General features: G+C 41.5%; 2 protein-coding genes across 2 annotated transcripts; both read left to right on the forward strand.

Moving 5' to 3' along the window:
• Nucleotides 1–70: 70 nt before the first annotated feature.
• Nucleotides 71–18411, forward strand: rnf40 (ring finger protein 40). The gene is made up of 20 exons (XM_082544534.1): nucleotides 71–157; nucleotides 563–710; nucleotides 832–999; nucleotides 1994–2288; nucleotides 4888–5088; nucleotides 6902–7023; nucleotides 7165–7311; nucleotides 8374–8448; nucleotides 8572–8691; nucleotides 8814–8993; nucleotides 9403–9538; nucleotides 9899–10020; nucleotides 10125–10396; nucleotides 10668–10785; nucleotides 10896–11045; nucleotides 14857–15069; nucleotides 15178–15303; nucleotides 15765–15905; nucleotides 15993–16094; nucleotides 16400–18411. Exons 2-20 carry the CDS (start codon nucleotides 573–575, stop codon nucleotides 16574–16576), a joined length of 3003 nt encoding a protein of 1000 aa, XP_082400660.1. The 5' UTR covers nucleotides 71–157; nucleotides 563–572; the 3' UTR covers nucleotides 16577–18411.
• A 502-nt stretch (nucleotides 18412–18913) lies between these two features.
• On the forward strand, nucleotides 18914–27896 carry LOC309713143 (uncharacterized protein). The gene is made up of 5 exons (XM_082544538.1): nucleotides 18914–19365; nucleotides 23700–23798; nucleotides 25308–25451; nucleotides 26039–26087; nucleotides 26310–27896. The coding sequence occupies exons 1-4, from the start codon at nucleotides 19284–19286 to the stop codon at nucleotides 26077–26079; spliced, it is 366 nt and encodes a 121-aa protein (XP_082400664.1). The 5' UTR covers nucleotides 18914–19283; the 3' UTR covers nucleotides 26080–26087; nucleotides 26310–27896.
• The last annotated feature ends 54 nt before the right edge of the window (nucleotides 27897–27950 follow it).

Genomic DNA, 27950 nt, shown 5'->3' on the forward strand with positions numbered 1-27950 from the left:
TAATCTTTACATTATGTGAATTGCAAGCAATAGGCGGCGCTAATGCTCTCCCGTTATTGTAAGGAACATTTAAAACCAACGAAGAAGAAGCGTTAGCCGCATATTTCCTGTTGCTTCTCTGATGTCCTGACTTACGTTTCAGCTACTGGTTGTTAAGGTTTGTAATGATAACATTTCTCTTGTGAAAAGACACACATATGCCTGTTTAAGAACATTTTGTGTATGTAGGGATGGATAATGAATAAAAACCCCGACCACCTCGGAATCTTGAACCAATAACGCCGTCCGTTAGCCTTAGCGTAGCATTAGCATGGTTAGCAGTAGCAAGCTGCAAGCTTGCAAAAGATCTTTAATCTTTGTAGCAATATGGAATTAAGATGGTTGGTAATTCTGCAGGCATACCTTTTATACAGTAATAAGTCGGCATGTAAATGCTAGTGGACCAGAAAAGTGAACCTTTTAAAATTTAAAATTGCATTTTTGATTTAAGGCTAACGCCGTCCCTTTGCTGTCACAAAATGAATGAATTATAATTCTTCATGCCTTGCTTGATGTAATGCAGGGAAGGAAAGATGTCAGGTGCTGGGGGAGGAAAGCGTCCCCCAGGCGGGGACAGCCCCCCTGGCCCACCTGAAAAGAAAAGCAAGAAAGAAGAGAAGACCACCACCACGCTAATTGAGCCAATACGCATAGCTGGAGTCTCCTCTACGGTGAGTTATATGGTCCTCACACTCTCAAGGCACAATCTGTCATCTATTTTTGCCAGACAACATCTACAATCCCTAACACTCATTATTTTGTTTCTCTGTTTGTATGTGTTTGTTAATTCAGGAGGAAATGGACATGAAGGTTCTCCAGTTCAAGAATAAGAAGCTATGTGAACGCTTGGAGCAGAGACAGGCAATGGAGGATGAGCTGAGAGAGAAAATTGAGAAGCTGGAGAAGAGACAAGCCACTGATGACACTACCTTGCTGATTGTTAATCGCTACTGGTCACAAGTAATTCTGTGCATTTCATTATATTGTTAGAATCCATTCTTGAATTTTAGTTTCCACTCTAACCTGATTTAAGAACTGGCACATTTTATAAAAACCTCATTTAAACGCAGCGGTCAGATGAATATGTTTTTTTAGCACGCTTGCATTTGTGTGAGGCAAACCAATTTGGCTTATATCTGGTAATTGCAGATCTTAATGTTTTTTCCTGTTACCAATTATAGCAGGCACATGTGCATGTATAAATTAAGAAAGCATTTCCCAGCTCTTCCATCTGATGGATTGTCATCTTTTTGTAATTTGTAAGGATCTGAGTGTTATAAAAATAACTCCCAAAAGCTATATAGGTGTTATAGATAATCATGGTACCTTAGGCAGGTTATATAGTAGGTTTCATCCAGATTGATCAGCATGTCTAGGAGGATAGTTGTTATATACATAGGTCCAGGCTCCACGTCCTATGTATCCTGTACATGTTTTCCACCTGTCTGCCTTAACCTGATTGTACACATAGTGACAGGTATTGGTTGGTTATCAGGATGTTTAGAAGTTATTTAGCAACACGTTCTCCACAAACATGGGTGCATAATTGGAGAGGGGCGACTGTTGTTCGGCCGTCCCCCAGTTCAGTCACAAACAGCTCTCCTACACCGGCGGGCTGTTCAGTCATAATCCCACAGATGGTAGCTTTGCACCTTTGGCTCCTCAGCCAAGCACTAGACACCAAATGTCTGAACCTGCGGTTCCTCTTGTACTGAGCAGGATTACTATTGCAACAACACATCATCAGGTGGTCTAATCCCAGCTCACGTTCCCTATTGGTACGTGAACAATCCAACGCTTGGTGAATTCTGCGTCACAATGATAGGAAGAGCTTACATCGAAGGATCACAAAGCAGTGTCGCTATACATATACTTAGCTGTACTAAGGCTTAAACTCATGGTAATAACTTGTAAAGAGAATTAACACCTTTTTCTATGTCTATCTGACTTGCAGTTGGAAGAAAACGTGCGCATTCTGCGCAAACGTATTGAGCCAGATCCTCCAGTTGTTTCTACCCCCGCCCCACCCTCAGCAACCATCCCCGATCAAACACCAATGGAGGAAGATGGTGTCAACCTGGCTTTGCCTTCTGGCGTGCCTCCCCCTCCTGTGCCAGAGGCCCAGAACGAGGGTGAGCGGCCAGAGCAGCAACAAGAGGAGTGTCAGGAAGAGGAGCAGCAGCAGCCCCCTCCTCCCACTGGAGACGATTTACTGACACCAACAGAGCCGCAATCGGATACAAAAACAGGTTAGAATTTTTTTTTTTTTTTATGACAAATCGTCTGTCATAGACTATTGTAATCTGCTTTATTCATTCATTCTCAATTTAACTTAGTGCATCTTTATGACTTTCATTACTCATGAAGTTACATCAGTCTGAGTCACTACTATTTATATTGATAGCTAATTTTATGCAACAAGACTGAACTTCAGGCCTTGTAATTTAAGGATATTCTTGTTTATTGTGTGTTGACCATTATTCAAGATGCGTATTAAATTATAGCAGGGGTAGGCAACCTTTCTGATGAGTGCCATCTAGTTTCCTCAGAAGTCAGTGTGCCATATAATTGCATTAGCAATAAATTTAATAACGCTCTATATGAACAGTTACAATTGTATAAAGTTGTTCTATGTAGTGTGTATTTGTTTGCAGATGTTGGCAGCTATCAGTAAATAGTTATCAGCTATTTTGAAACAAAAAAAGACACTTTTTATCCATAACAAAAACTCCATAACAGCAAATGAACTGTACAACAGAAAACGCAAGTGCTATTTATGGTCTCCTCACAACAATGATAAGAAATAATAAACTGGGCCAATGTGGCATGTTTGTTAATACAGAGATACGCATGTTAATGTGATCTCTGGTCTCCCACTCAGAGACACAGGTCTCCGAGTGTCCAGAATTCAGACGGCTACCTGAGGACACTCTTCATGTGAGAGAAAATCTGCTCACACAGACATGTAGAGCCAAATACTGTCAATAAGGCCTCTGCAATGTTCTGAAGACAGTTAAAATTGTCAGGTAGTGATGTCCAGCAGGTGAAAATGCAAGCTCCATGAACATGCACAGCTATGGATTCCAACTGCGTTTGTAGTTCTGCAAACTTTGACCCCCCCACAGAGTCGAGCTTTTCAGTTCAATCAGCTGCATTTTGATGTCCTCTGTGTCCAGCCAGTTAATGCGAGACAAATCCAGCTGCTCATTAAACCTTTCTGGTTTGATCAGAAAAGAAAACATTGGTCCATACACCTGAAAGTCCTAAAAACACATTGTGAATTCTGTCTCGAGCCTACGGATGTATCTGTGTATTTCCGTGGTGCTGATGCTGCGCTGAGCGGAAAGCTCCTGAAGCATTTGAAGTGTTGGAATGTGGAAATTTCAACATCGCTTGAAAAAACTGCCAGCTAGCAACATCCCTCTCACCGGTAGGCTAAGTGATTTTTAGCCAATTACAAGTTGAATCTGGTAGTTGGGGTTGTTGGCTAAGATACTCTCATTAAGAAGCGGCACGACTAATGTGTCTATGCGAGCTGATTTGCGATGTGCACTGCTGGCCTGGCTATTTATGTTTTAATGCACCTTCTCAGATTAATTCACTACGTGTCTTGCCCAGGGCTGGACTGGGACAAAAAATTAATTACAAATAAATTAATATTAAATAAATTTAAACAACAGCTGATCAAGCTTAAACGTGCTGCTGTTGTTTAGTGCGACATCCGCTGGTTTCTTCTTTCTGGTGCAAAGTAGGAGATAAACAAACAAGAGAGAAAAGCCGATCAGCTGATCATTGATCAGTTTCATGATTGAAGTAACAACAGGAGAGGGAGGGGGAGAGAATGAGAGGAGAAGAGGCAGCTGTGCAGCATAAAGACAGAATAAATCCAGCTTTGTGTCTTTGTTTCATTCTAGCTGAAGTACGGGACAAACTGTGTTCCTTTTTGGCTCAATACGAAACGCGTAATATTTTCTCTGAATGTGGGACGATTCCATTTTTTGCGGGACGGTTGGCAACTCTACTAACGTACCTTATGAATAAAAATAAAGTTCACTATCAGTAACATCGTACGAGTTATTGTAACTGACTGTAAAAAGTCAGCACAACGAAAATAAACTCCACCTAAACTTGGTTTATATCTGACCCAGATAGACTGCAGGTCATAACTTCTTACCTTAAGTTCAGTTCACCTGACACTCGGCGCCCGCCTCGGGTCTCTCCTCCTGCCTCCCCTTTCCCTCATCCACCTGCTGGCCTCTGTGGAATCTCCGCCATTGCCACCACCAAACAACGGAGTTATTTTTACACATCGGCCAGCACCTGACCAGTCCACCACCTCTCATTGTTTATTACCGTTACTAAAAAAGAAAATAAAAAAAAAATCTTCGGCCCATAAAAACGAAAAATCACCAACGGCCGATGGCCAGTCCAGCTATGGTCGTGCCATCAGTTAACCCTTCGCGTGCCAGCTGTTGCAAGCATGCCCAGGGTTGCTGACCCCTGAATTATAGTGAGGCAAAAGGGAATGATAGTGGGCTAAAGAAGGCAACTGTTGCAGTATTTCTTCCATCTGTTAGCATGTACTGCTGGCTACAAACTGCAGAAATCTAGAGTATTATCAAGACTTTAGTCCCAATCTACACAGTCTGTATTTGGCAGATTTCTTTTTTCTTTGCTTTGTATTTAAATAACAAATTACTCGGAAAATACTTGTTTATACCAGACTTTACCACATTGGACTGTGCCAGCAATAGATTACTGTTTTAATTGTAATTTTTTTTTAAATTTATATTTAAGAATTCTATCAAATTGTTACTTGCTGACTTTATCATTTTTACATATGTGCAGATACATCACCACCACCTCCTCCCCTGAGTGAAAATGCCAAGGGTTTCTTGTCGACTCTGGAGCAGAGCAGTGAGGAGGAACTAACTCTGCACCTCCAGGACCGCATGCAATTCAGCAAAGAAGCCATCGCCTGCTTGGTCTGCGTCTTTGATAGGCTGCACAGTCACATCAGTGACATGTGCAAGGTGGTCCAAGCTGCAGGTAACTGTGGAGAAATGTTTGTTATTGACACTTAAATGTACAGTTATAGTCAGAAGTTTACATACGTTCATCATAGTGATTTCTTTGAACTGTTCTTTTTCCATTTTTTTTTAATCTTCAGTGACATTTAAAAGTCAAAAATTAGGTGCACAAGTTTGAATTTCATTTGGATTTTTTCTAATTTACACAGGGTTAAATTAATTTATACAGAATCAAATATATACATGAACTCATTTAAATCTGTAAATATGTTGAAGGTTCTACAGTTTCTTTTAACTTGACATGGTTCAGGTTTGTTAACTTCTCTTTGTGATCATGATGGACTACAACTAGTGGTTTCTCTCTGTCAGCATAAAAAATATTTGTTTGACAGCACTCTGTGGACTACCAATACTCAGAAAAATAGGAAAGTCCAAAGAACTCAGTGAAGATCTGTGAAGGAGAACTGTATTTACAAAAGCTGGGAATGTCTCCTGCAGTTATTTGTGAAGAACTTAAACAAATGTGCATAAATACAAATTATTCAGATGTGTCACAAATTTGCAAAATATTGTAAGAAGACCCAAATTTTCACTCTCAGATGAGAGGATGTTGGTTAGGATGTTCAGGAACATCCCAGGAACTGGAAGCTGCTGAAACACCAGGATCAATGGCCAGAGTGAAGGGAGTTTCACATCGCCATGGACTGAGAGGGCGCCGACCAAGAAGGAAGTCTCTGAACCGAAGTTGACACCTTCAGGCTCAAATGAAATTTGGATCAGCCCAAATTTCACAAGCCAAATACCTTCAGGAGAAAAGTGTGTTGTAGAAGGCTCTCAGTCATCCAGGTCATTGTAGTCTAAGGAGCTTGGAAAGAAAAGTGTCTGGACTTTAAGTTTCTTGAAGGCGTGACAAATGGGGCTTAAAAATCTGGGACTCTCCACCAGTTGCTCTTAGAAGTGAAGAAGCTTCTCGGATGAGAGTTGAAACCTCTTTGAGCCGTTTGGACACAATGAAAGGAGGTATGTTTGGAGTAGTAGAGATGAGGCTTTCAAATCTAAGAGTTGAGTTGTCAAACATGGTCATGCTTTGGGGCTGTTTTGCTGCCTGTGGTGCTTGTACATTGCACAAAGTGGATGGAATAATGACGGCGGAAGAGGACTACCTCCAAATTCTTCAAATTTCATCTCAAATCACACACAAAGTTTGACAGTGTGACACAGGTGTTCCATTGGGACACTGATGCCAAACACATCCAAAATGGTTTTGAAAAGGATAAAGCAGGCTAATGTTAAGCTGCTGGAATGGCCTTTCCAAAGCATCGCTCTTACCCCAGTTGAGAATTTGTGGACCATGTTAAAAAGCCCAATCTGTGCCTGGAAACCAACCAATTTAAACGTAACAATTCTGCTAAGAGGAGTGGTAAAATATTCAGCAAGAAGCATGTTGATGGATATGAAAAACATTTGATTGGGGAGCAATTTGCTAAGGGATGTTTGATCAAATATTAGTGGGCGTGTGTGTGTTTGGATATGGATACGTTTGACCCTGTGTGGTTTTGAAAAAATCAAAAATAAATTCAAAATCCCTCTATCCTGAAAAAAAGAACAGTTCAAATAAATCAAGTCCAAATTACCCTGACATTCATGTGCATGAGTGTAAGTAAACCTCTGAGCACTGTATCTTACATCATTTACATTAAACTAATTACTAGATTTTTGAGTTTAATGCATCATAACTGAGTTGTTGGAGTGCTTCCTTTGATACTTGTTAGTTTGGCCAAATTAGAATGACAGTATTGGGGGTTTTGGTTTTTTTTGGTTTGGTTTGGCAGGATTTGAAGATGACAGCCAGTCTGACATCATCAATCTGAACTGCACTCTGCTGGACGAGAACACTCGACTGCGAGACTTAGCCACTCTCCTGCAGGGAAGACACCATAAGATGTCCATGGAGGTACAAAGTCCTTAGTATTGTTTAAGTGACTCACCATACACGTTGACTGTTTGCAAGTGTAGTTATTTCGAGTGTTTCAGGGTGAATGAATGAGGAAAACTAGTGATGCAGCAACTATTCACATGTCCCACTCTCCTGCAGTATAATGAGCTCGTGGACAAGGTGACCAGCTCAGAGACCAAGGTGACTGAGATGGAGACAACGGTGGAGGACCTGCAGTGGGACATTGAGAAACTGCGCAATAGGGAACAAAAGCTTAACAAACACCTAGCAGAGGCCATGGAGCAGGTGTGTTTGTTTAATGTCCCTTTGCAACTTTTGCATCAGCCCCCTTTTTTTTTTCTTTTTCTTTTTATAGTGTGCATATTTATTTTTAAATCTTTCCACTAGGCGTAGGCTCTGTCGTTTTCCCTCTAATACATGAGTTGACGTTGATAAGGCTCTAAGCATCAATGCATGTCAAAACAGCTGCTTCTACTGGTGCACAGCTCAAAGGTGGGCTGTGCATCAGTAGAAGCACAGCAGTTTTCTGATCATGAAAATTGGATGTCAGAAGAATTACAGAGTAGAGTTGTATGCTTTTGTTCACAAGTACAGACAAACACAATCTGCTTTAACTAATAAGCCAAATGTATTCTTTTGAGTCTTTGTTGAACACATTACTTACATATTTTCATCATAGTGCAAATTGGAATTAGTTTATTTTGGCTGGTTGTTAGTCCATGCTTCCTTACAGAGCTGCTTCAGGTCTGGCATATTCTTAGAAAGTCTGGTGTGCACTTGAGGTGGATTGGATTAAGATCTAAGTTCAGAGTGGTTGTTTTGAAAGGCAGACTGCCCTTTTTTGTAGTAAGCTTTACTTTGAAGTTTGACAAATGTATCCTGCTGGATCATCTAACACCACAGATTTTTTTTTCTCTCTGTAGGCTGATTGCAGGTCTAATTTGTGAATTTCCATCACTATGCAAATCATCAGTTTTAGTTAGAAAGTGCAGGGACCTGCTGAAGTCACCTCAGCAGATGTTTCTTCAAACTAAATATTTCTCCCTTTGTGAGTTAAAGTAGCTCTAACCCCAAACTTCCAATCTTGCTTCATGGATTTGATCTCTAGCCCGGGTCGGCAAGATTTGTTTGTCTTTTTCTTTTTTCCTTTTAAATGTACACTGTAAGACTTTGATGCAAACTATGTGGATATGCACACAAGTGTTTTTAGTTAAAATAGCTTGTTTGTCCATAACTGCATGTGCAGATGTGACACTTTTTTCTTCTTTTTTTTTAAACGCACACAATAACAATCATTTACTTTATGTTGTTACTTCCTGACACATTTTCTGTGTTTTCTGTCTGCAGCTCAAGTCAGGATACAGCAGCACTGGCAGCTCAGGTGGGCTGGCTGGAGGCCAGATTACACTGAACATTCAAAAGGTTAGACGAAAGTACATGTTTAAATCTTTACTTAGTGTTGTGTAACACGTTTTTATATGCAACTTGCCTCCAAAAGTCCACATTTCTTTTACAATGTGGTCTTCTTTTCCCTTTTTTTAATAGTTTGAGAGTCTCAATGCAGAGCTGGAGCACAACCAGGAGCTGGCAAATAGTCGCATGGCAGAATTAGAAAAACTACAGGTGGAGCTCCAGGAGGCTGTGAGGGAGAGTGAGAAGCTCAAGGTAAATGTATTTGAATCTGCATACCTGTGAGACGGGAGGCTAATTTCATTTTCCTTCTTTATTTGAATGATTTTCATGGTTTAGCCCTGCATGTCATCTCACTCCACATCTGGGCTTTTCAGATGGACCTGCGTAATATTCCAGAGGAGGTTGTGAAGGAAACGTTAGAGTACAAATGTCTGCAGTCTCAGTTCTCCCTCCTGTACAACGAGTCTCTAGGAGTGAAAACCCAGCTGGATGAGGCACGGGCTCTCCTGCTCACGGCGAAGAACGCCCATCTCCGACAGATTGAGCACATGGAGGTGACTCTCAGAGCATTTCTTTGTGTGTTTGTGTCAACATTAATATGATTCAGAGAAAAGATGAGACTCCGGAGCAGCTCCTTCAGCCTAAGCTTGCAGTGCATTGCAGTATATTTTTTACAGTTTAAACTTGTATGTGTTGTTATTAGTGCTGTCAGCGTTAATCTCATTAAAATGACGTTAACGCCATAACCGCATTAATCCGGCAAATCTCCATTAACGAGTTAACCACGCTAATGCGTGGTCAACTCACCGCGGGTCGATCCGCGGTGACTCGTTAACAGACATTTGCTGCGTTAATGCAGTTATGGCGTTAACGTCACTTAGACGAGATTAACGCTGACAGCACTAGTTGTTGTTAACACTCAGAAACATGGAGAATAATGTCTCACTGTTTTTAACCTTTCAGAGTGATGAGCTGTCTCTTCAGAAGAAGCTGCGGACTGAGGTCATCCAGCTGGAAGATACTCTGGCCCAGGTGCGCAAAGAATATGAGATGCTGCGTATTGAATTTGAGCAGAACCTGGCAGCCAACGAGCAAGCAGGTACCTTTTCAAAACACTCTCACACTTCAGTCAGGGACATTGTTTTGCGTGTATATTCGTCTGTCGAGAATGAAACTGTATTTGTTATATTTTTTAATGTGCTTCAAAGCTCAGTAGAAGAAAGAAATGTACCATATTTTGTGGGTGGTACTCGAGTGGATATTAAGGAAGATATCAGTCAGCAAACTAATCCTCTCTCAGCTCTGCAGAGAATATTGCATATCATCCGTATCAAGCTGTCAGTTCTGTGCACTATGTGATTAAACTCATCATTTACAGCTTGGTGATGCTAGCTGAGAGTGCTGAATGAGTCAAACTCAAAAACACCCACTGACTGTCGGGCTTTCATCTTTTTCTCAGGACCGATCAACAGGGAGATGCGACATTTGATCAGCAGCCTCCAGAACCACAACCTGCAGTTGAAAGGCGACGTGCAACGCTACAAGAGGAAATTGCGGGAAACGCAGCTGGAGATCAACAAGGTAGGTTACGTCATTTACTAACATGCGCTTACATTATCTAATTGAGGTGTCTGTTCTGAGTTGTCTGATGATGATTCTCAGTAAAACCGTTGTGCCATCAACAGTTACGCTGTCAGAGTGGCGACACTGGAGTTCTGATTTTGGAGGAGACGACGAGCGACAGCATTGACGTGAAAAAGGAGGAGGATGAAGACCAGGAGGAAGAAGAGGAGAGGAGGAGGGAGCTGGAGAGACAGCGAGCCCGAGAGAGGGAGCGGGAGAGGGAGAGGGAGGCCGAGCGAGAACGAGAGAGGGAGCGGGAGAGGGAGAGGCAGCGCAGCGACGAGCTGAAGAGGAAAGACTCAGACACACTGAAGATGCTCAGAGTAGAACTCAAGTACACTGCCCTCTATTTAACTCCACATTCATATGTAGTAACTAAATGCGATAAACACACATTTCCTAAAATGTTGTTACTCTCATGATGAATATTTTCAAATTATCTTTATTATAAAACAAATAGGAAATCTTGCAGATTGTAGGAAGTCTAGTCATAGTGTTACTCTAAGAACTGCAAAGTCTGCCAGTGTTTTGTTTTCATAATTAGAAGCACTCTGCTAATTAAAATGCCATGACTGTTTATTTTAATGTAATCTCTAATCAATCAGGAAAGCCCAAGAGTCCCAGAAAGAGATGAAACTTCTGCTGGACATGTATAAGTCAGCGCCAAAGGAGCAAAGAGATAAAGTGCAGCTGATGGCGGCCGAACGCAAATCTAAAGCTGAGGTTTGTTTTGTTTTTCCTTTCCATTTGTACTCTTTCACTTGCTTTTTAGAGCAACTGGTAGGTTAGATATTTAACAAAACAAAGTAAGCTCTCTGTCTCTTATGGTCCAGGTGGATGAGCTGAGGATGCGAGTGCGAGAGCTCGAGGAGAGGGAGAGGAAGGAGAGCAAAAAACTGGCTGATGAAGACGCCCTCAGGAAAATACGAGTGGCAGAAGAGACCATTGAGCACCTGCAGAAGAAACTCGCTGCCACTAAACAGGTGTGTGTGTGTGTGTGTGTGTGTGTCTGTGTGTGTGTGTGCAGTGCAGTGCAGTGCAGTGGTAATCTTCTCAGAGCACTTCACCTTAACCTGTGTTTTTACCTCCTCGTTATTTCTCTTTTACTTTCCAGTTTATAAAAAGTTAATGTCGGCAAAACGTGATGCCTAAGAAGCTCGTCCTAAGCTCTTTGTCTTCCATGTGACGAGTTTTGTACCTAATAAAATATTTGAACCATAAACCTTATAAAAATGCCATATTTAAGCTTTTGGGGTTTCCACCGGCGTTGAATATAAACAATCAGCGGTGTTAAGATTGAAAGTAGTGCAGTGAGTATTGCATTTGCCTAAGGAAGGAGTTCTACTAATCTTAGACGACCAAAGAGGAACTGAAAGCTTACGCTGTGGCCTGGCTCTGATCAGCTGAGTATGCTAATGCTAACCTGCTGGTAATGTTTTGAGCTGTCACGATTATTGTTACTGGCACCAGCCCTTTGATAATCCATGCGCTCAAATTTGAATTTCTTTTGCAATTTTTACTTTTTTATTTTTTTGCCCTTTTTTAGTAGGCACTCCCAATTTCAGTGTTAGGAGATACGTGTCTAGTGGCACTTAAAAGCATTTGTCTTTGCTGGAGTACCAACAGCTCTCTTAACACCTGAAATGCTGAAATGTCAGCACATTGTCTGTATTTGTCTGTTTTGACCTGGTTCACTGGAGATAGGACAAAGTGTTTTCACTGGGATGTAAACTACAGATTTTGTACTAGAAAGCTGGCGGGTTAAAGTTCCCAAATGGTAAAAGTTTCTAATGAAACAAAGATAAACAGATTTTCTTTTTTTTTAGCACCGTCATTTCTCTCTTTCTTCCTCTTCGTCGTAAATGTGCAAAGGTTTTCTTGCACAATACAGTCTAAATTTGTTGTTCATTTTGCATAACATAAGCTTATGTCATGATTAGTCTGTCCATATTTCACAAGAATTGTTATTCTTAGAGTGTTGGTTGCTCTTCACTCTAATTTTACTAATGATCAGGATCAGGGTCATAATTGTTGTTTTTAGCAAAGCCTTCAGGCACACTGCTTACAACTTCATCAGATTCTCACTGGATGTTGACTGAATCGAATGTTTTCCGAACAAAATCTCGATGTTGATACATTTTGCATGCACACATTGATAAAGAGTGAATTTCCTGAAATAGCTTGAAAGATCACTAAATATACAATATCCTGTGTTGTATGGTGATGATCATGACCTTGGTCCTGCTGGCTGACTCCCATGATGTTTTGTGCCTTCCTATCACCATTGTGTTAACATAAGTAGTATGGTCAGCGCTTGGGCATGTGCATGTGCATGCTTTATGTGGCTATGGTTACTAATGATCATGTGGTCACCAGACTCCTGAACTTAAATGCTTTAATAGAGCAAGGTTATTGTGTCCTGGATATGGCTGTTTGTGCAATAAAGTCTTATCACTTTCTTTTTGTACTCAACACTTTATACTAACCGGTGAATTGTGAGCCAGGTGAGCTGCTATGCCACTGATGTTCTGGTCACTTTGAAAAGCAACTTAAACTTTATGCTATCTAGCAGAAATATTCACCCTCTTGTCTCGCAGCAACACTGTGCCACGATTATCCTGACAGTTTAAGGGGAACAGTTTTAGACCAGAGTGTGAGAATTCATTTTGGGTGGGGACATATTATTATTATTTTTTTTTTGGGTTGATCCAATGTGATATATTTTCAGTATGCAAAGCACTCTGAGCTCACTCACTTGGCTGTGCTGTCATGCAAATGTTGAAACACTTAAGGAATTTCATTTGTAAGAAAATGCAGAAAATAAGAGGGCAGATACTCATGACATTCAAATCTTTATCAGCCTTGGGTTAAACGCTGTTCAAGTCATGTCACTGTTATTCTGCATAGATGGTGGCTACACCCATATTAGATAATGGGATGCTTTTTTTCTTTTTCTTGTCATGATATTAATTTTGCTGAGAGTAGGAGAGGTTTATGAATAAATGTTAATCACTATCTTCACCTATGTCAGCCAAGAAATGGTGAATTCTGGTGCAAATAACTGAACATTAAGAAAACAGATGTTGAGCTCTGATGGTCTGTATGTCCTCATGCTTGGGAGGTCTTGCAGAACATAATTAACAGGAGGTAAAACACAGCCTGCAGTGAAATATTTATTCAGCTTTTCACTTTTGCCTTAATATCTGGTATAAAGTTAAAGCGCAGCAACTAAAACTCCAGTGGTGTCAGATGTGTTTGATTTGTTCCCCTCAGTCCTCGGCTGCCAGAATTTAACTGCCAAAACTATCCAATAAACAGGCTACTTATGAGTTCATCTGACTTTTGTTTATAGGCCCTAGCTGGTTCATAAAAAAAAAACAGCTTGAACCAAAATTTACAAATAAAGCAAAGCTAATTTTTTACCTAAAAACAAACCAGGTGTGTCTGTATTGAGACGTCCGCAGTCTTGAATAGTAGGGTGGGAATCTTTGGCAGTATCTTGATTCAATTCAGAACTGACTGACTCATTAAAAAGAGAGGGAGAGTGGCACAAAATCGTGGCTCTTAGTCCAGTGTACTGTGTCAAACTTCTGCTTTTTGCCCACTGAGCTGCAAACACCACCTACATGAAAATTCAGCTAATTGATCTTAATGTGCAACATAGTCTCAAGAGAAGAAGCAGATAATTGTGTACAAGTATAAGGCTTTTCCCCCCTTTATTTTTTTGATGCATAACTTATGCATTTAACTAAATGCTTCTCTTTTGTCAGTAGTGTTGAACAGCTGTTGAGCAGCACTGCTAATGCTGGGGAAAAGCCATCTTTATCCCAAAAACAACTTTGTTTTAGTGCTGGAGCTTGTCATAATGTTAGTAAAAGCTTTATGAAATGAGTTGTTCTCTAGAGTATATTATACAATCATAAAATCAAAATACAGCCTAACAACTGCTTTTAGTGAAAATTAATAAGGCGACAAGGGAAGCATTTCCGAGCTGTAGACCAGGGGCTGTCAAAAACGAGGCCCGGGGGCCAGAATCGGCCCGGCAACGACTCCAGTCCAGCCCCTGGAAAGTATTGGAAAATACATTTTTGGAATTTTAACGGTTTTCTTAATTTTTTACAGCTTTTCCTATTAATCAAGACCTACCCTCAGCCATTCATACAGTAGCAATGTAGTAACAGATAAACAGCTAAAAGACAGAAAGGTTTCTGTTTTTCACCATCTATAGAAATTGCACTTTTTCTTATATTAAGACATCTCAAGGGTTAACTGTGTAGGTAAATGTCTTTACACTGACAGAAAGTGGAGTTTGATTCATTCGACTTCAGATCAAAACAGGTTGTGTGTGGTAGGCCATGTAAAATGAGTTGGATGTCCAAATTCTGTGCTAGTTTGATATCATGAACTAGTGATGGGTGACTATAAGTTTAATGTAAGATAGGATGGCATCCCCAAATGAAAAGAGCTCAGCAAGTTGCTCATTCTTGATGGCACATTGATCAAGGATGCACAGGTTTTCAGAACTGGGGGGAAAAAAGAAAAGAGTCTCTGTTTATGTCTTTGAGTCGTAAGAAAGTAGTTTGGAAAATTAAATCCTTGTGATTCTTTTACAGTTATTTAGAAGTGGTACTTTTGGAGGTCAAACCTGCGTGTCCTCGTCACATTCTTATCTTAAAGACTGAAAACTGCTGTTGAAATCGAGCCCCGCCTGTTTCATAAACTGGAGGGCAGAAGCAGCACAGCTGACTGTCACTCTTTTCACTGTTTTTAATATCTGACGCATGTGTTTTTCAGGAGGAGGAAGCCCTGTTGAGTGAGATGGATGTAACAGGCCAGGCCTTTGAAGACATGCAGGAGCAGAACAGCCGGCTGTTGCAGCAGTTGCGCGAGAAGGACGATGCCAATTTTAAGCTAATGAGCGAGCGAATTAAATCTAACCAGATCTACAAGCTGCTGAAAGAGGAGAAGGAGGAGCTGGCTGACCAAGTTCTTGCTTTCAAAACCCAGGTGAGGTACAACTTTAACCTGACAAGGCAGCACTTGTGTGTTTAAAAAATAAAAAATTGGGTCAGGGCAGTGAAGCACTCGCTGGCTACTTTTTGCTCCCTCTTTTAGGTGGATGCCCAGCTGCTGGTTGTGCAGAAATTGGAAGAAAAAGAGGGAGTCCTACAGAGCACCCTGGCAGCTCTGGAAAAGGAACTGGCTGTCAGAACACAAGCACTAGAGCTGAACAAGAGGAAGGTGAGGAGGACCATCAATCAGAAGGATGTTTTATATAGAGAATCCACTTTAGAAGACCCCTGTTTATGTTGACCCAAAACAAGCCAGTGTAATCACTCCACACTAACACTGGGGCTGCAGGCCAAAAGCACAGGCTCTCATTGTCATTTAAGCATTTAAGCATGTAAAAAGTTCAAATATTAGACCCAGAATTTGTCCCTGTGGCCACATTTGCCTTTTTTTTTTCTCAAGTAGTTTTGGTTTCGATGTTTCTGGTAATTGATGGGAAACACTGCAGACACTGAGACAAAGTTATTGAGGTCATCTTGTCACATATAAGGATTTTTATTTATTTTTTAATTTTTTTATTTTTTTGCCCACAAATAAGAACAGTCACCAATAACATTAAAATGAGTCCCAAAACAAAAGTTGTCATCGTTAGGTGTTTTTATTGAGTGCGCCTGTTTCCTTCCTCGCTGCAGGCAGTGGAGGCCGCACAGCTGGCAGAGGACCTGAAGGTGCAGCTGGAGCACACGCAGGCCAAGCTGAAGGAGATCCAAGTCTCTGTGGCTGAGAACCGCACTGCCCGGGAGAGGGAGAGCAGCAACCTGAAGCGAGCACAGGTATGCATGCACTGCGAGTGTCACTCCAAATCTAAAGCTCTGATTGGAGGATGCAGGTCTAACATCTTGGGGATTCTGTCCTTACAGGAGGATCTGTCCAGGCTCAGAAGGAAGCTGGAGAAACAGAAGAAGGTGGAGATGTACTCGGATGCAGACGAGATTCTGCAGGAGGAGATCAATCAGTACAAGGTGAGAAAGAGGAGGCTGTGTGCAGAGAACACAAACACACCAATAGCTCCCAGGCACAGTCTGAAGTTGGATAGCTACATAAAACATAACTGTCTAGTAAAATTAATGCAAATGCTCCGGCTTTGGAATTTGCTTTACTGGCTGTGTTTCAGTTGTGAGCACGGGCCATTCAGTGATTTGTCTGCGCTTCAGGGACATGAAACTTGTTTGTTATACCCTTGAGTAGTAGTTATATTACTCAGGAAAATTAGGTAATGACTGAGCTCACATATGGCCCATACACATGTGTGTTTGTCTGTTTTCAGGCCAAGCTGCGTTGCCCCTGTTGTAACACCCGAGACAAGGAGACGGTGCTCACCAAGTGTTTCCACGTTTTCTGCTACGAATGTCTGAAGATGCGTTACGACACCCGACAGAGGAAGTGCCCCAAGTGCAACTGTGCGTTCGGAGCCAACGACTTCCACCGCATCTACATCACTTAAGTCACTCTGGAAGAAGAAGAAAACGAGGCGTGACTACAGAAAATAGTAGACAGAACCAAAGGAGAGAAATAAATAGAAAAGTGATAAAGGAACTGGAGATTTATTCAAAGAGGCAGACATTTCTGGGATCACAGATGAGTGTGTCCCCTGTTTTTAATCTCTTTGGAAGGACTTGTTTTAATCCATCTTGGTTATTTTTTTTCATTAAGTTGGTGACCAAACAGAAAAGCCCTTTTCAGACATTAAATGCACGACATCCTGTCAGTCAAACACGGGTCATTGTTAATGCTCCTAACGGCTTTACAGTGACGCAGAGAGCCACTGTACGCTCCACACTTCCCTAACGTTTAGTCGTCTTACCTGCTGTCACCCAGAGCAGGGTTTCTGAGTCAGCACGCGCTGCAGCAAATGATAACAAAATCCTCCCACCCCTATCACGCCCACTCCGAGAGCAATCACTCTTCTGAATTAGGAATGGGGGGGAAAAAGCATCATGGAGGAGTGTTTTTAATCTTATTTTAAATGGAAGAAAAAAAACGTTCTTAAGCACATGCTGTTGGTGTCAAAAGCATTGCAGTGAGCTGAGCAACTTGCAATGTAAATTCATAAGACTTTAGTGAGTGATCAAGGTTGTTAGGTCCAAATTAGTGAGTTTGCTGCTGTGAAAAAGTGATCAGGGTGCTGAGTCAGACTGAAAGCAGGCCTGCTCATGAGTGCATGTCTGAAAAGGGTTTTAGTGACACATCGGACTGAGTGTTTGTTTTGTAGTTAATAAACAGTTTTTTTTCGTGCACAGTGATTTTTCTCTTACAAGTTGAGCTGCTCGGCACTGTTCTCCTGTCTTTGCTGTTCTTTACTGTGTTAAAATGGTCTCTTTTTCACATACCGGACCCACTTTTGCAGTCTCTCTCTCTCTTTTATCTTTTAATGTATCGTTTTAAAAACTTGGAACTGCAGTGAACTGTGTTCGATCATCTTGAAATATTGCTTTGAATTGTTTAAGTCCTGCTGGTTTTTTTGGAGGTCCCATAAAGTCATTGAAGCTGAAGTTTAAACTCACAAATTAAAAGAAGTCGTTCTTTACATCCCCCAGGCTCGCATGGTTACAACTAAATATGTTTCTAATATATAAAGTAAAACAGCCAGAGCTGCCTTACGTCTTTAGTTATGCTATAGTATTAACAATGCCTGAGAGACATCAGCTAGTTTGGCTCCCACTCAGCACATGCAGGAGTGTTTGGATCACCTTGGGCAAGGCCCTCTGTGTGTGTTCATCCTGTTGCCATGGTTCCTGCCTGAGAGTTTGACACAACATCTGCAGCTTATAGTGCCTCATTACCGATGAAATCACTGCAGTGGAAAGTCGGCTCATATGGGTGTCCTTAGTGGGCTCTGCTGCTCCAGGTCCTCTTTAGACCGCTTTCCTAAAGGTTAGCCGTGACAGTCAAGTAGAAAAACATCTGTGCAACAACATGCTTCGAACATAATTGAGCCAATGAAAACGACTTTTTTTCCTCTCTCTCTCTCTGATCTGATGATGTGAGCTATTTAGTGGGAGGTTGGTTAGCGTCTGTTTGACGTTAGCTTGTGTGGGAAAGGCAGTTTGCACCATGTTACAAACACATAAAAAAACTTCCAGGCTGCATAGAAGAAGAGTGAATATGTGAAAAAGAGGCTTTATAGGGCATTTGGGAAGTGTTATCCCAGCCTTCCCTGAGAATTGGCTCCAAGTGCGCCAAAATAATTAGATACTTGAATACCTGGGCACTGGCTGTTTGAATTCATGTGAGTATATACATATGGATGCCATGAATAAATCAGCAGACTTGTATGTCCGTGTGCTTCAACCGATGTGGTTTTTATTAATGTATGATGAGATAATGCTGTGACGGAGGCCAGCCTGATGGCTCTCCGAGCGTGCGTCCACTGGCTTTGTTATTGCATATTTGTGCTCCAGCAGCAGCAGCAGGCTACACCCAGCTCCAGGCATTAATAACAGGGACTCTTCCTATTCAAACGCAGTCTCCAGACCATCACAGAGCTGTTGTGTTTTAGCAGAGGGCTGAAGAGTGGACACAGATAAACCTCATCTTACTTGAATTTTAAGCAGAATTTCCAAATGTCTTTAAAAAAACATAGTAGAAGAAAGAAAAACATCTGAGTGTCATCTGTTTTTGCCTCGGTTGCTGTTTCCCCCCTTTTTCTGTGTATGGGACCCAGACTCATGCCAGAGAGTTGTGTTTTTTGGCAGGGAGGACGGGGTGACGTCGACAGGCGTGGTAATAACAATGAGAACACTATTAAGTCCAGACTACGCGGGGTCTCGGAGAAAGAGAGAGAAGGGGAGAAAAAAATGTAGGGTGTGCCCTTAAAATATGACATTTATGTATTGAAACTCATACCTGAGGTGGTAAAAAACTTTCACTCGAACTGAAACAAATGCAACCACACTTTATGGCACTGGAGTTTCCTGTGAGTCGGGGAGTGCGCACAGAGAATCCGAGCAGTACAGTACATAGGAAATGACTCATAGGAGTGGAGCTGTTAGCGTGGGTGTGTGCGCGCTATTAAAACAAGGCGCAGACTCCTCCGTATGACTCACTCTGATGCTCGCTTTTCCATGCTGAAAACCAGCACGGACTGTTAATCAGATGAACTTTCGGGAATTGTGTGGCCGACAGCGAGCAGCTTTCCCTCCGCAGACATCATGGCTTTAAACGCTCTTTGCGCGCTCTGCGGACTTATTATTGCGGTGGTGACCACTTTCCATGGTGTGAGCGCGCAGAAAAGTAAGTGAAATACGTTTTTTCCCCTCCCTCACCTTTTTTTTGGGAAAACAATCTTTACTAAAAGAAAGAAAGAGCAGGGGAATACCTCGTGTGCGTTAAATGTTCCCATTTTTTATTCTTATTCCTAAATTTTAATTCATAAGTGCTGGCGTGTTTTTGCGTGAACACTGGTCAGAGTCTGGTGGTTTGCTCTGCTTATAATGGAGTCAGATAGTGGGGTCTGCTTACAGAGCCGCTTCCTTTACCAGCTGCATTTCTCACCGGTTCCGCATTCCGATCGCCTTATTTCACCTCATCCATCCGAGCCTCTCGGTGAGAAGGACAAGCCACATGGAAATGCTCTACCGCCTGTGTCCATTTTGGACAAAGACACGTTTATAGGGCCTCGAAAAAAACAAAACCCGAAAAAACAGAAAACCCAGCTTTTTAACTTTGTTTCCACAGCGCTCTGAAGTTTTAAGTCTTAATCCCACCGGAGAACACCAGGCGCAGAGTGCACCAAGAACATAAAACTCTGAATAATTAAATGGGTTAGGGCCATTTCCTCAGGCATTAAAGTGCCAAATGCGTTTCCAAAGAACTAACAGCAAACCCTGTGCTTTAATCTTGATTCTATCTGTGGGAAATCTTCTCTACATCTGGACATCAGCTGTTGATCCACCCACCCCTTCCAGTTCATGACAAAATACAACACCCCCACACCCAAAACACCCTTTGTCAGACTAGGTGTTGAGACTTGCCAAGGTCTCTTAGTCAAAAAACAAAACAAACAAAAAAACCTAACATTTTGGTTTTTCTCTCCCACTCCACACTGATTTGAAAAACTTAACCACAAGAAACACCTGTGGTATTAAAGAGATGTAGAGATGAATGATTCAGCTCCTTAACCTTTTAGCTTAATGCTTGAAATGTTATCAGTCCCATCAAGTTTCGGGTTGCAGAGGTCACCCAGCAGTCAGGCTTCAGTTCCTTCCAGTTACCTTTTGAACTCTTGTGCTGAAGTCCAGCTGCATGATGTAGTGCTGAAATCATGAGGAGAAATGCTTTACAAGGACTGTGACACATTTTTTTACTGTGACCAGAGCTATAAAATGAGTCAGTCAAACCCTGGAGGGAGACTGGCTGTGGAGGACGGAGAGTCTCTGAGGACCTGAGCATGTGGCTGTAATATAACCAGAGAGTCAAAGTCAAAGGAGGTCAAAATGTTTCAAACATGAGTGTGTGAGCAGGTGGCTTTTGACTACAGATGGTCTAACAATGACCTGTACTCAAAAACCATACAGCGGCATACTCATGCAGGTCTCAGAGTTAACTCTGGATTTCTTCAAGCTGTGACTGATGAGACAAATGAAGTGAATGTAAAATGTTTCCCAAGTAAGGTTCAGTTTGGACTGGTGGATTTGGCACAGTGCTCTCCACATCCCGCAACACAGAAACATTTGTCTTCTTTAATATTTAGCTTTCATTAATCAGCAGCATAGATGTGACAGCTTTTTAGCCCAGAGTTCCTCCTTCATTCTCATTTGGTAGCTTCTTATACTTTCTGTAACCTTCATTCTTTCTAATGGCCAGCAGGGGGCGACTCGTGTGGTCAGAAAAACAGTAAAAATGACCATACCTCTTACTTTCTTTAATACCTCAACACCATGTTTCTGATGTGTTCATTGTCCGATTTGCTAGTTTCAACTTATGTGTAATACAACCTGATGTTCATTTTGTAAACTATGGTTGCCATTAAAAATAAAACCGACACCAAAGCCGTGGATGCGTCACTGTGCGGCTCGCTTATGAATTTAAGCTGCTATGGTCTGAATATTCATATGATGGCATCTTTATTTTAAAAAAAATTAAGATGTTGAGTCTGAAATACTAAATTTGAGACTTCAAGAGATAAATCCCCATCAGTGATGTCGCAGTGGCTGTGGCCATCTTTTATCTACAGGCTATGGTCAGGGCCCCTTGCATTTTACCCCTTAAGCACAGATTTTCAATGTGCAAGCTCTGATAGCCTTCAACAGATGTCCCTCTGTCTTTTGTCCTGTCTCCATGATGGAGACGGCTGCCTCTCCCTGAGCCTGGTTCTGCTGGAAGTTTATTCCTGTTAAAAGGGAGTTTTTCCTTCCCACTGTTGCTAAGTGTTTGCTCATACAGGCTTCTGTATTAATGTTTATTGTTACTTTACAACATAAAGCAGCTTGAGGCAACTGTTGCTGTGATTTGCAGCTATATAAATAAAGTTGAACTGAACTGAATTAACTCATCATCTGAAAACAGATGTCCAGAGACTGAACCCGAATGTTCCCTGCTGGTGTCGTCATTGTTGAGTGATTCGTCACCATAGCTAGTTTGTCTTCCAACCTGTGGTTAGAATTGTGAAACAATGTATTTTAACTGAAACCATGACCTTTTCATAAGCCTAACAAAGTAGGTTTGATGCGTAAACCCAACCACACGGCAACTGACAAAAGTAAAAAACAACAACACCCATCAAAAAATAGCATTCCCAGAATGGAGGGCAAGATCTGTCTCCTGGGTGGAAGTCCTCCAGCCGGCTTCAGCCTCTTCATGCAGACTTTTTTTTTGTTTTGTTTTCAATATCTTTTCAGCCAAGAAGGTGCTGCTCTGGAGCACTACCCCTGAATGTTGGAAAAAATGTTGAAACCAAGCATCAGTAATGTGACGAGTTCTTAGGTAGCAAGCTCTGGTTTGACCTGAAGTGCATCCTAAATACTAAGAATATTTTAATGTCACGCTTCCAGTTTGCTATGACGACTTCTGGTAAAATATTTATGAAGAAAAAAGAAAAAAAAAACAACACACCTCTGAGGCAAAGCCGAGATAAGCCTAATAATGTCACGGTGACATTATTAGGGCTGAACCATAGATACTACGCTTTTGTTTCAAAGCCTATTAATTACTCCTCCTCAACTAGAGTGAATTATCACTTCAAGAGTCTTTATTATGTAAACTGCTTGATGCTCGTTAAATTGACACATTATTAAATGTGGGATCTATTTTACTTCATTTGCTGCAACTTTGTTTCACACTTTGCTGATAATACTTTTATGTTACTTTTTAAGTCAGGCTTTTGAACCACAGAGTAGGTCTTGTGATCAGGAGTAAAGGATTTGAATACTTCAGCCATAGCACAGTACTAAAGAGATTTACTTCATATTGGTATTCATCACTTCTTTGTTTCGTTTTTCTCCAAGCCTGCCTGATCTGTTGTAGTTTCTACTTTCCCCTTTGTCTGCTCCAGCACTGATGAGGCGGTGCATCGTCTCCTGAGCTCGGTGTAGCAATATATTTGTTACATGTTACTGCCGCAGTTTCCTATGCCTTCATTTCCCTACTTTGATATGCGTCAGGTTCACCTCTGTGAGTTTTGCTATTGCTGTCAGCGGTGGTTAAAGCCAGCAGTTATGAAATGTTACCACAAATCATGACTCGGGTAGTTTCTTGTTAAAATTGTTGAGCATAAAATATGTTTTTTTTTAATTCTATGCAAATGCGTGTCTTACACATTTGATGAGGAATGATTATCATCATTTATCAAGTGTCTCTGGGTGGTTTCCTTGTTGTTATCTGTAATGCTGTCATGTCTGGTATTGTTTGACCTCATTAGGTTGACTTTGTGTTGTAATATTGTTTTTGCAGAGATCGTACTTCATGCATGTCTTCAGGGCATTAGTGCATATGTGTTTCTTAACCAAATGCAGGATGTTAAAGCTGGAGAGAAAACCGCACACTTTTAAAACAATAAAACGGCCTCTGCTCTCAGCCTGTCTCACATCTTTAGCCTTGTCCTTTCCTTATCATCTAGGAAGTGCATGGCTTTAATTGTCCGCCTGGCTGGCTGCCAGGAAAAAGAAACGAAGCTGTCCATCGTGGCTGCGGAGGTAGACGTTTTCTGTCTCGCTAAACCAAACTGCCACTTCTTTTTCTCACAGATGCAAATTTATTCTCTGGAAGTCGCACATAAACGCGCATAAGACAATTCGACGGAAGCACTCTGTGAAAGCACATCCTGCTCTTCACACACATGGCCCGAATGTTCACGCACGCCAAACCGACTACTTGTCTGTCGTGCAGATGAGATGCACCGACAGATTCTCCACAAAGGAATTTCCCAGTTTCACTTTATGAGAAGAGAAATCATTTGATGTCCTGTTCAGGTCACATGTTTTTACTGTAATAAGTGGATGGAAACCTAATTTCTCCTTCAAACCACCTGATTATGGTTTATTTGGTTACCTTCTAGGATTACAGTGTAAGGTTTGAGATAATGACCGGAAATGAAATGTCACGACTAACCTGCTTCTCTGTGTGTGCAGGTCCGTGTCGGAGCTCGGAGTTTTGGAGCTCAGACTATGATGGTTGCTTGCCCTGTGAATCATGCAAGCAGTACCCGAAAACCCCGTCCTGCAACACATGTGAGCCACTGAGTCGCATCTGTTAAAACATCTGTTAAAACTTGCTTGTCGAGTGTTAGAGCTACCATGAAAAATTATTTGCCCCCTTCCTGATTTCTGGTCACACTTACATGTTTCAGATCATCAAACACATTCTAATATTGGACAAAGATGAGCTGAGAAAATACAAAATGAAGTATTTTGGTGAAGGTTTCATTTATTAAAGGGGAAAAAGCTATCGCAACCAACCTGCCCCTGTGTGAAAAACTAACTGCCCTGTCTTGTTAAATCAATAATTAACTGTGATTAAACAATTTTTTGGAAGGTTCTGCTCCATTTCATGAGCCAGACACAGACCTGATTACTGCCAGACCTGCTGAATCAAGAAGTTACTTAAACAGAACCTTTCTGACAAAGTGAAGCAGGCTAAAAGATCTCAAAAAGTAACACATCCTGCAGGATCTGAAGAAACAGCTCAGAAACAAAGTCTCCGACATCTATCAGACTGAAAGAGTTACAAAGACTTTTCTAAGGCTTTGGGACTCCAGTGCACCACAGTGAGAGCCATTATTATCTACAAATGGAGAAAACATGGAACCTACCAAAATTACCCCAAGAGCACATCAATGACTCACCCAGGAGACCCCAGAACAACATCTAAAGAACTGCAGGGCTCACTTGCCTCAGTTAAGGTCAGAGTTCACGATTCAACAATAAGAAAGAGACTGCACATCTTGATGATCCTCAAGCCGTTTGAAAAATAATCTGTGGAACTGACGACACAAAAGCTGAAGGTTTGAGTCCCGTTACAGCTGGTGTAAAACATCATACCAACAGTCAAACATGGTGATGGTTATATGGTGGTCTGGGGCTGCTTTGCTGCTTTAGGACAACCTGCTGTAATTGATGGAACCATGAATTCTGCTCTGTGCCAGAAAATCCAGAAGGAGGATGTGCAGCCATCAGCTTGTACCCTGAAGCTCAAGCACACTCAAGCTCAAGTCCACCTCCGAATGACCCGGAGACAGCAACATTTTGGAGTGGCCTCATCAAAGTCAGGACTTAAATTAGATCGACATGCTTTGGCATGACCTTAATCAGGCTGTTGGTAATGGACAACTCTCCAGTGTGAATTAAAATGATTCCACAAAGTGGGCCAAAATTCCTTCACAGCGATGAGAAGACTCATTGCCAGATAAGGTGGCAGGACCAGTTATTAGGTTTAGGAGGTCAATACCTTTTCACACGGAGCCATGTAGGTTTGGAGAGGTTTCCCCTTAATAAGTGAAATTATTATTAAAAACTAGTTTGCACTTACCCAAAGAATGCCCTCTTCTTCAGCCTGTTAGTAAAGCAATCTGTCGTAGAAAAGATGTGAACCAAATTTTCAGTTTCTTGTCATTTATATTGGTGAGTTTTGACATTAATTGCCAATAAAAAAACCCAAATGGCTTCTTTTAGCTGTGTTTAACACAAAAGTGTTGGTGTTAAAGTGGAATTCTAATGGTGTTTTTTTTTTTTTTTAAATAGGCAAATCAGTGGATGAGACACCTGACGTGTGGAAACTGGCAGCAATCACCAGCTTCTCAGTACTGGCTGTGGTGCTGGTCAGCGCTGCACTGATCATCGGGGTCATGGTGCATCGACGCAAGTCGCACAAACGGCCTTTACGTGGTAAGACGCAGGAGAAAGGTGTTTCCTTTGATGCATTATTTTAGTGTAAAATGAAGGGAAATGAAGTTCACTGCTTACAGTTGTTTTCCCGCTGTGTGGGAAAACAACTGTATTTTGATCCTGGAGAAATCTGAAAAACTGGAGGATGCTTAGGGAAGGCCAATAGTCTGCTGTGCATTATCTTGTAATTATGAATTAAACGTAGTTTCGTAGTTTCCGTCAGCTACTGAGTATCAGTGGTAAGAGCAGCATTTGCGCATGCAATTATGATTTCTTGGACGGGGTTAGGTAATCCTCTTAAAAATTGTTTGGCGTCTCTGGTGTAAAGCAGTTCTTGGTAAACGCGAGAACAGTGTGTGCTGCTCCTGTTTTGTTTTTTTGTTTTTTGGTGTGAAGACTCTGCAGCTGAGTCACAAAAGGCTCAGGATGTATTTTATTGTATTCAGATTCACCGGGGCCTTTCTAACAGCAGGAAAAGGATAACTAAATTCTTGATGCCCTTTGTGTTGTCACAGCTGTTTTGGAGGAGCGTCAAAAACATTGTTTTAAAATGCTCATTCATTTTTTTTAATCTTCACTTATTACAGAACCTATCGAAGAAACTGCGGGGCCACTTTATCAAGCTTAAACCACTCAGTAAGTATCACATGACTCTCTCGCTGTGTGGTGCAGCCAATCATAAGAAAGGTAGAAAGAGGCACAAGTGTTATTTCAGACGGCGTACACAAAGAACTGCGACTCCTTCAATGCTAATGTGAAAAATAAAAATCACAGAGTGGGAAACCATAATAATGGGTCCACTTTTGAAAATGTGACTGTAAAGCGAGGTGGACTAAACTGCTGTCACTGCCCCCACAGCCTCATCGTCCTCTGAAAACTGATGTAACAGAACCAAGGAGCCACTGGTTACTAGCCGGGAGGAGGAAACCTCTGAACGACGAACCGTGTACTCTGACTGCAGGGTATACCTCGACCAGAAATGGACCCTTTTTATTTTTTTTTATTTATTAGACTGGTTGGTGAAGAGATAAGCTCAGTTCTCATGCTTGGTGTAGGTCCAGTGGTTAAGACGGGACTTGCCATGAGCAAATCTCACACCTCTGTAGGTATATTAACAGCATTATACTAGTGGTATCATCTTTTAGAACTTGTGTGCCTTCATATTCCACTCCGTTGAGATTTTGATCTGGATCATTGGGGGGGGGGGGGGGGGGGGGGTTAGGAAGGTTTGACTGAGAATTAACCGTAAAACTAGAGTCTGTACGCCTGCATTGCGTTGTGCTGTTTTCCGCAGGACTCCAGTGAATGTAACACAGCTACATCCGCCAGCTGGGCCACAGTTTGATCCCCCCTGCCGTTCAGCGGGGTAACACAGGGCCTCTCTGCTGGTCATTTACCACAACAGCCTCTGAAAGATAGATCACATGTGAGTAACACATACTGTTTGGCACATTAAGGCCATATGAATGTAGCTACCTTTTTAAAAATCTTTTTAGGTGAATTGTACTCCAACCTTTGTTCCTGCCAGTACCTGTTCTTGTAGTTGCCTGACGCAGTGAGAACGCTGTTGAGTAAAGGAGCAAACTGTACTCATGCACTGTTACTGGGTCTCCTGAGACCAACACAGACCATTTATTGCAGGTCTCTAAAATATTGTCTTGTCTGGTTTTTTTCCTTTTATTTCATTTAGAGTTTAGATGTCATTTTAGCCTAAAACAAACCCTGACTTCACATGACTGTTGCAGCAGCGCTTTGTAACCCAGGATGCTTGAAACACTAGACGTACAGCCCCAAACTGCTAACATGTGAGAATGTTGTGAGGAATGTACTGCAGAGAGGAAAACTAACTACACCTACAGTGTTTTAAACAGAGCTTCAGCAATCACAGCGCTTTTCAGATCTGCAGCAAGGCAAAAAAGAAAAAAGAAAGGATGGTTGCAACTGCAGTGGTCTGTAATTTTGTTGCCGCTGAAGCCAACACGAACCACAGCGGACAGGGTTGTTGTCTTCAGCTTTTTTTTTAAAAGTTTTTTTTCCTTGCGATAATTCGACACCGACAATGTTTCAGGTCACGGATCTGTCTGCTTGTGGGTGAACCCTCTGGCAACAAAATTGGGGAACCATTTATATTGTCTGTTTTATTGTTTATTTCTTTTCTTATTTTTTAAAAGAGGTCTATATTATTTATTTTAGTATGTTGAGCTGTTGTAATGCAACAAATGTGACAGACAAGCACAGTTTTAAAGAGACACCAGTGAAGATCTTTTCAAAACGTCCACCAGGCCAGCTATTACTGAACAATATCTTAACATTTTCTACTTGTTTCTGTTGCCTTCTAGTTCTTCTTGTATATAATGTAAATGCACTGGCTTTTACTTAATGCAATCTTTATAAACTGCTTTTTGTGTAGCAAATGTATTTTCACAATAAAACTGACAATTTCCATCACTGCTGCAAGTGTTTTTCTTTGAATTCAATTCAACTTTATTTATATAGCGC

The sequence above is a fragment of the Aulonocara stuartgranti genome, assembly GCF_965226115.1.
Source record: "Aulonocara stuartgranti genome assembly, chromosome: 8".
NCBI classification, from domain to species: domain Eukaryota; kingdom Metazoa; phylum Chordata; class Actinopteri; order Cichliformes; family Cichlidae; genus Aulonocara; species Aulonocara stuartgranti.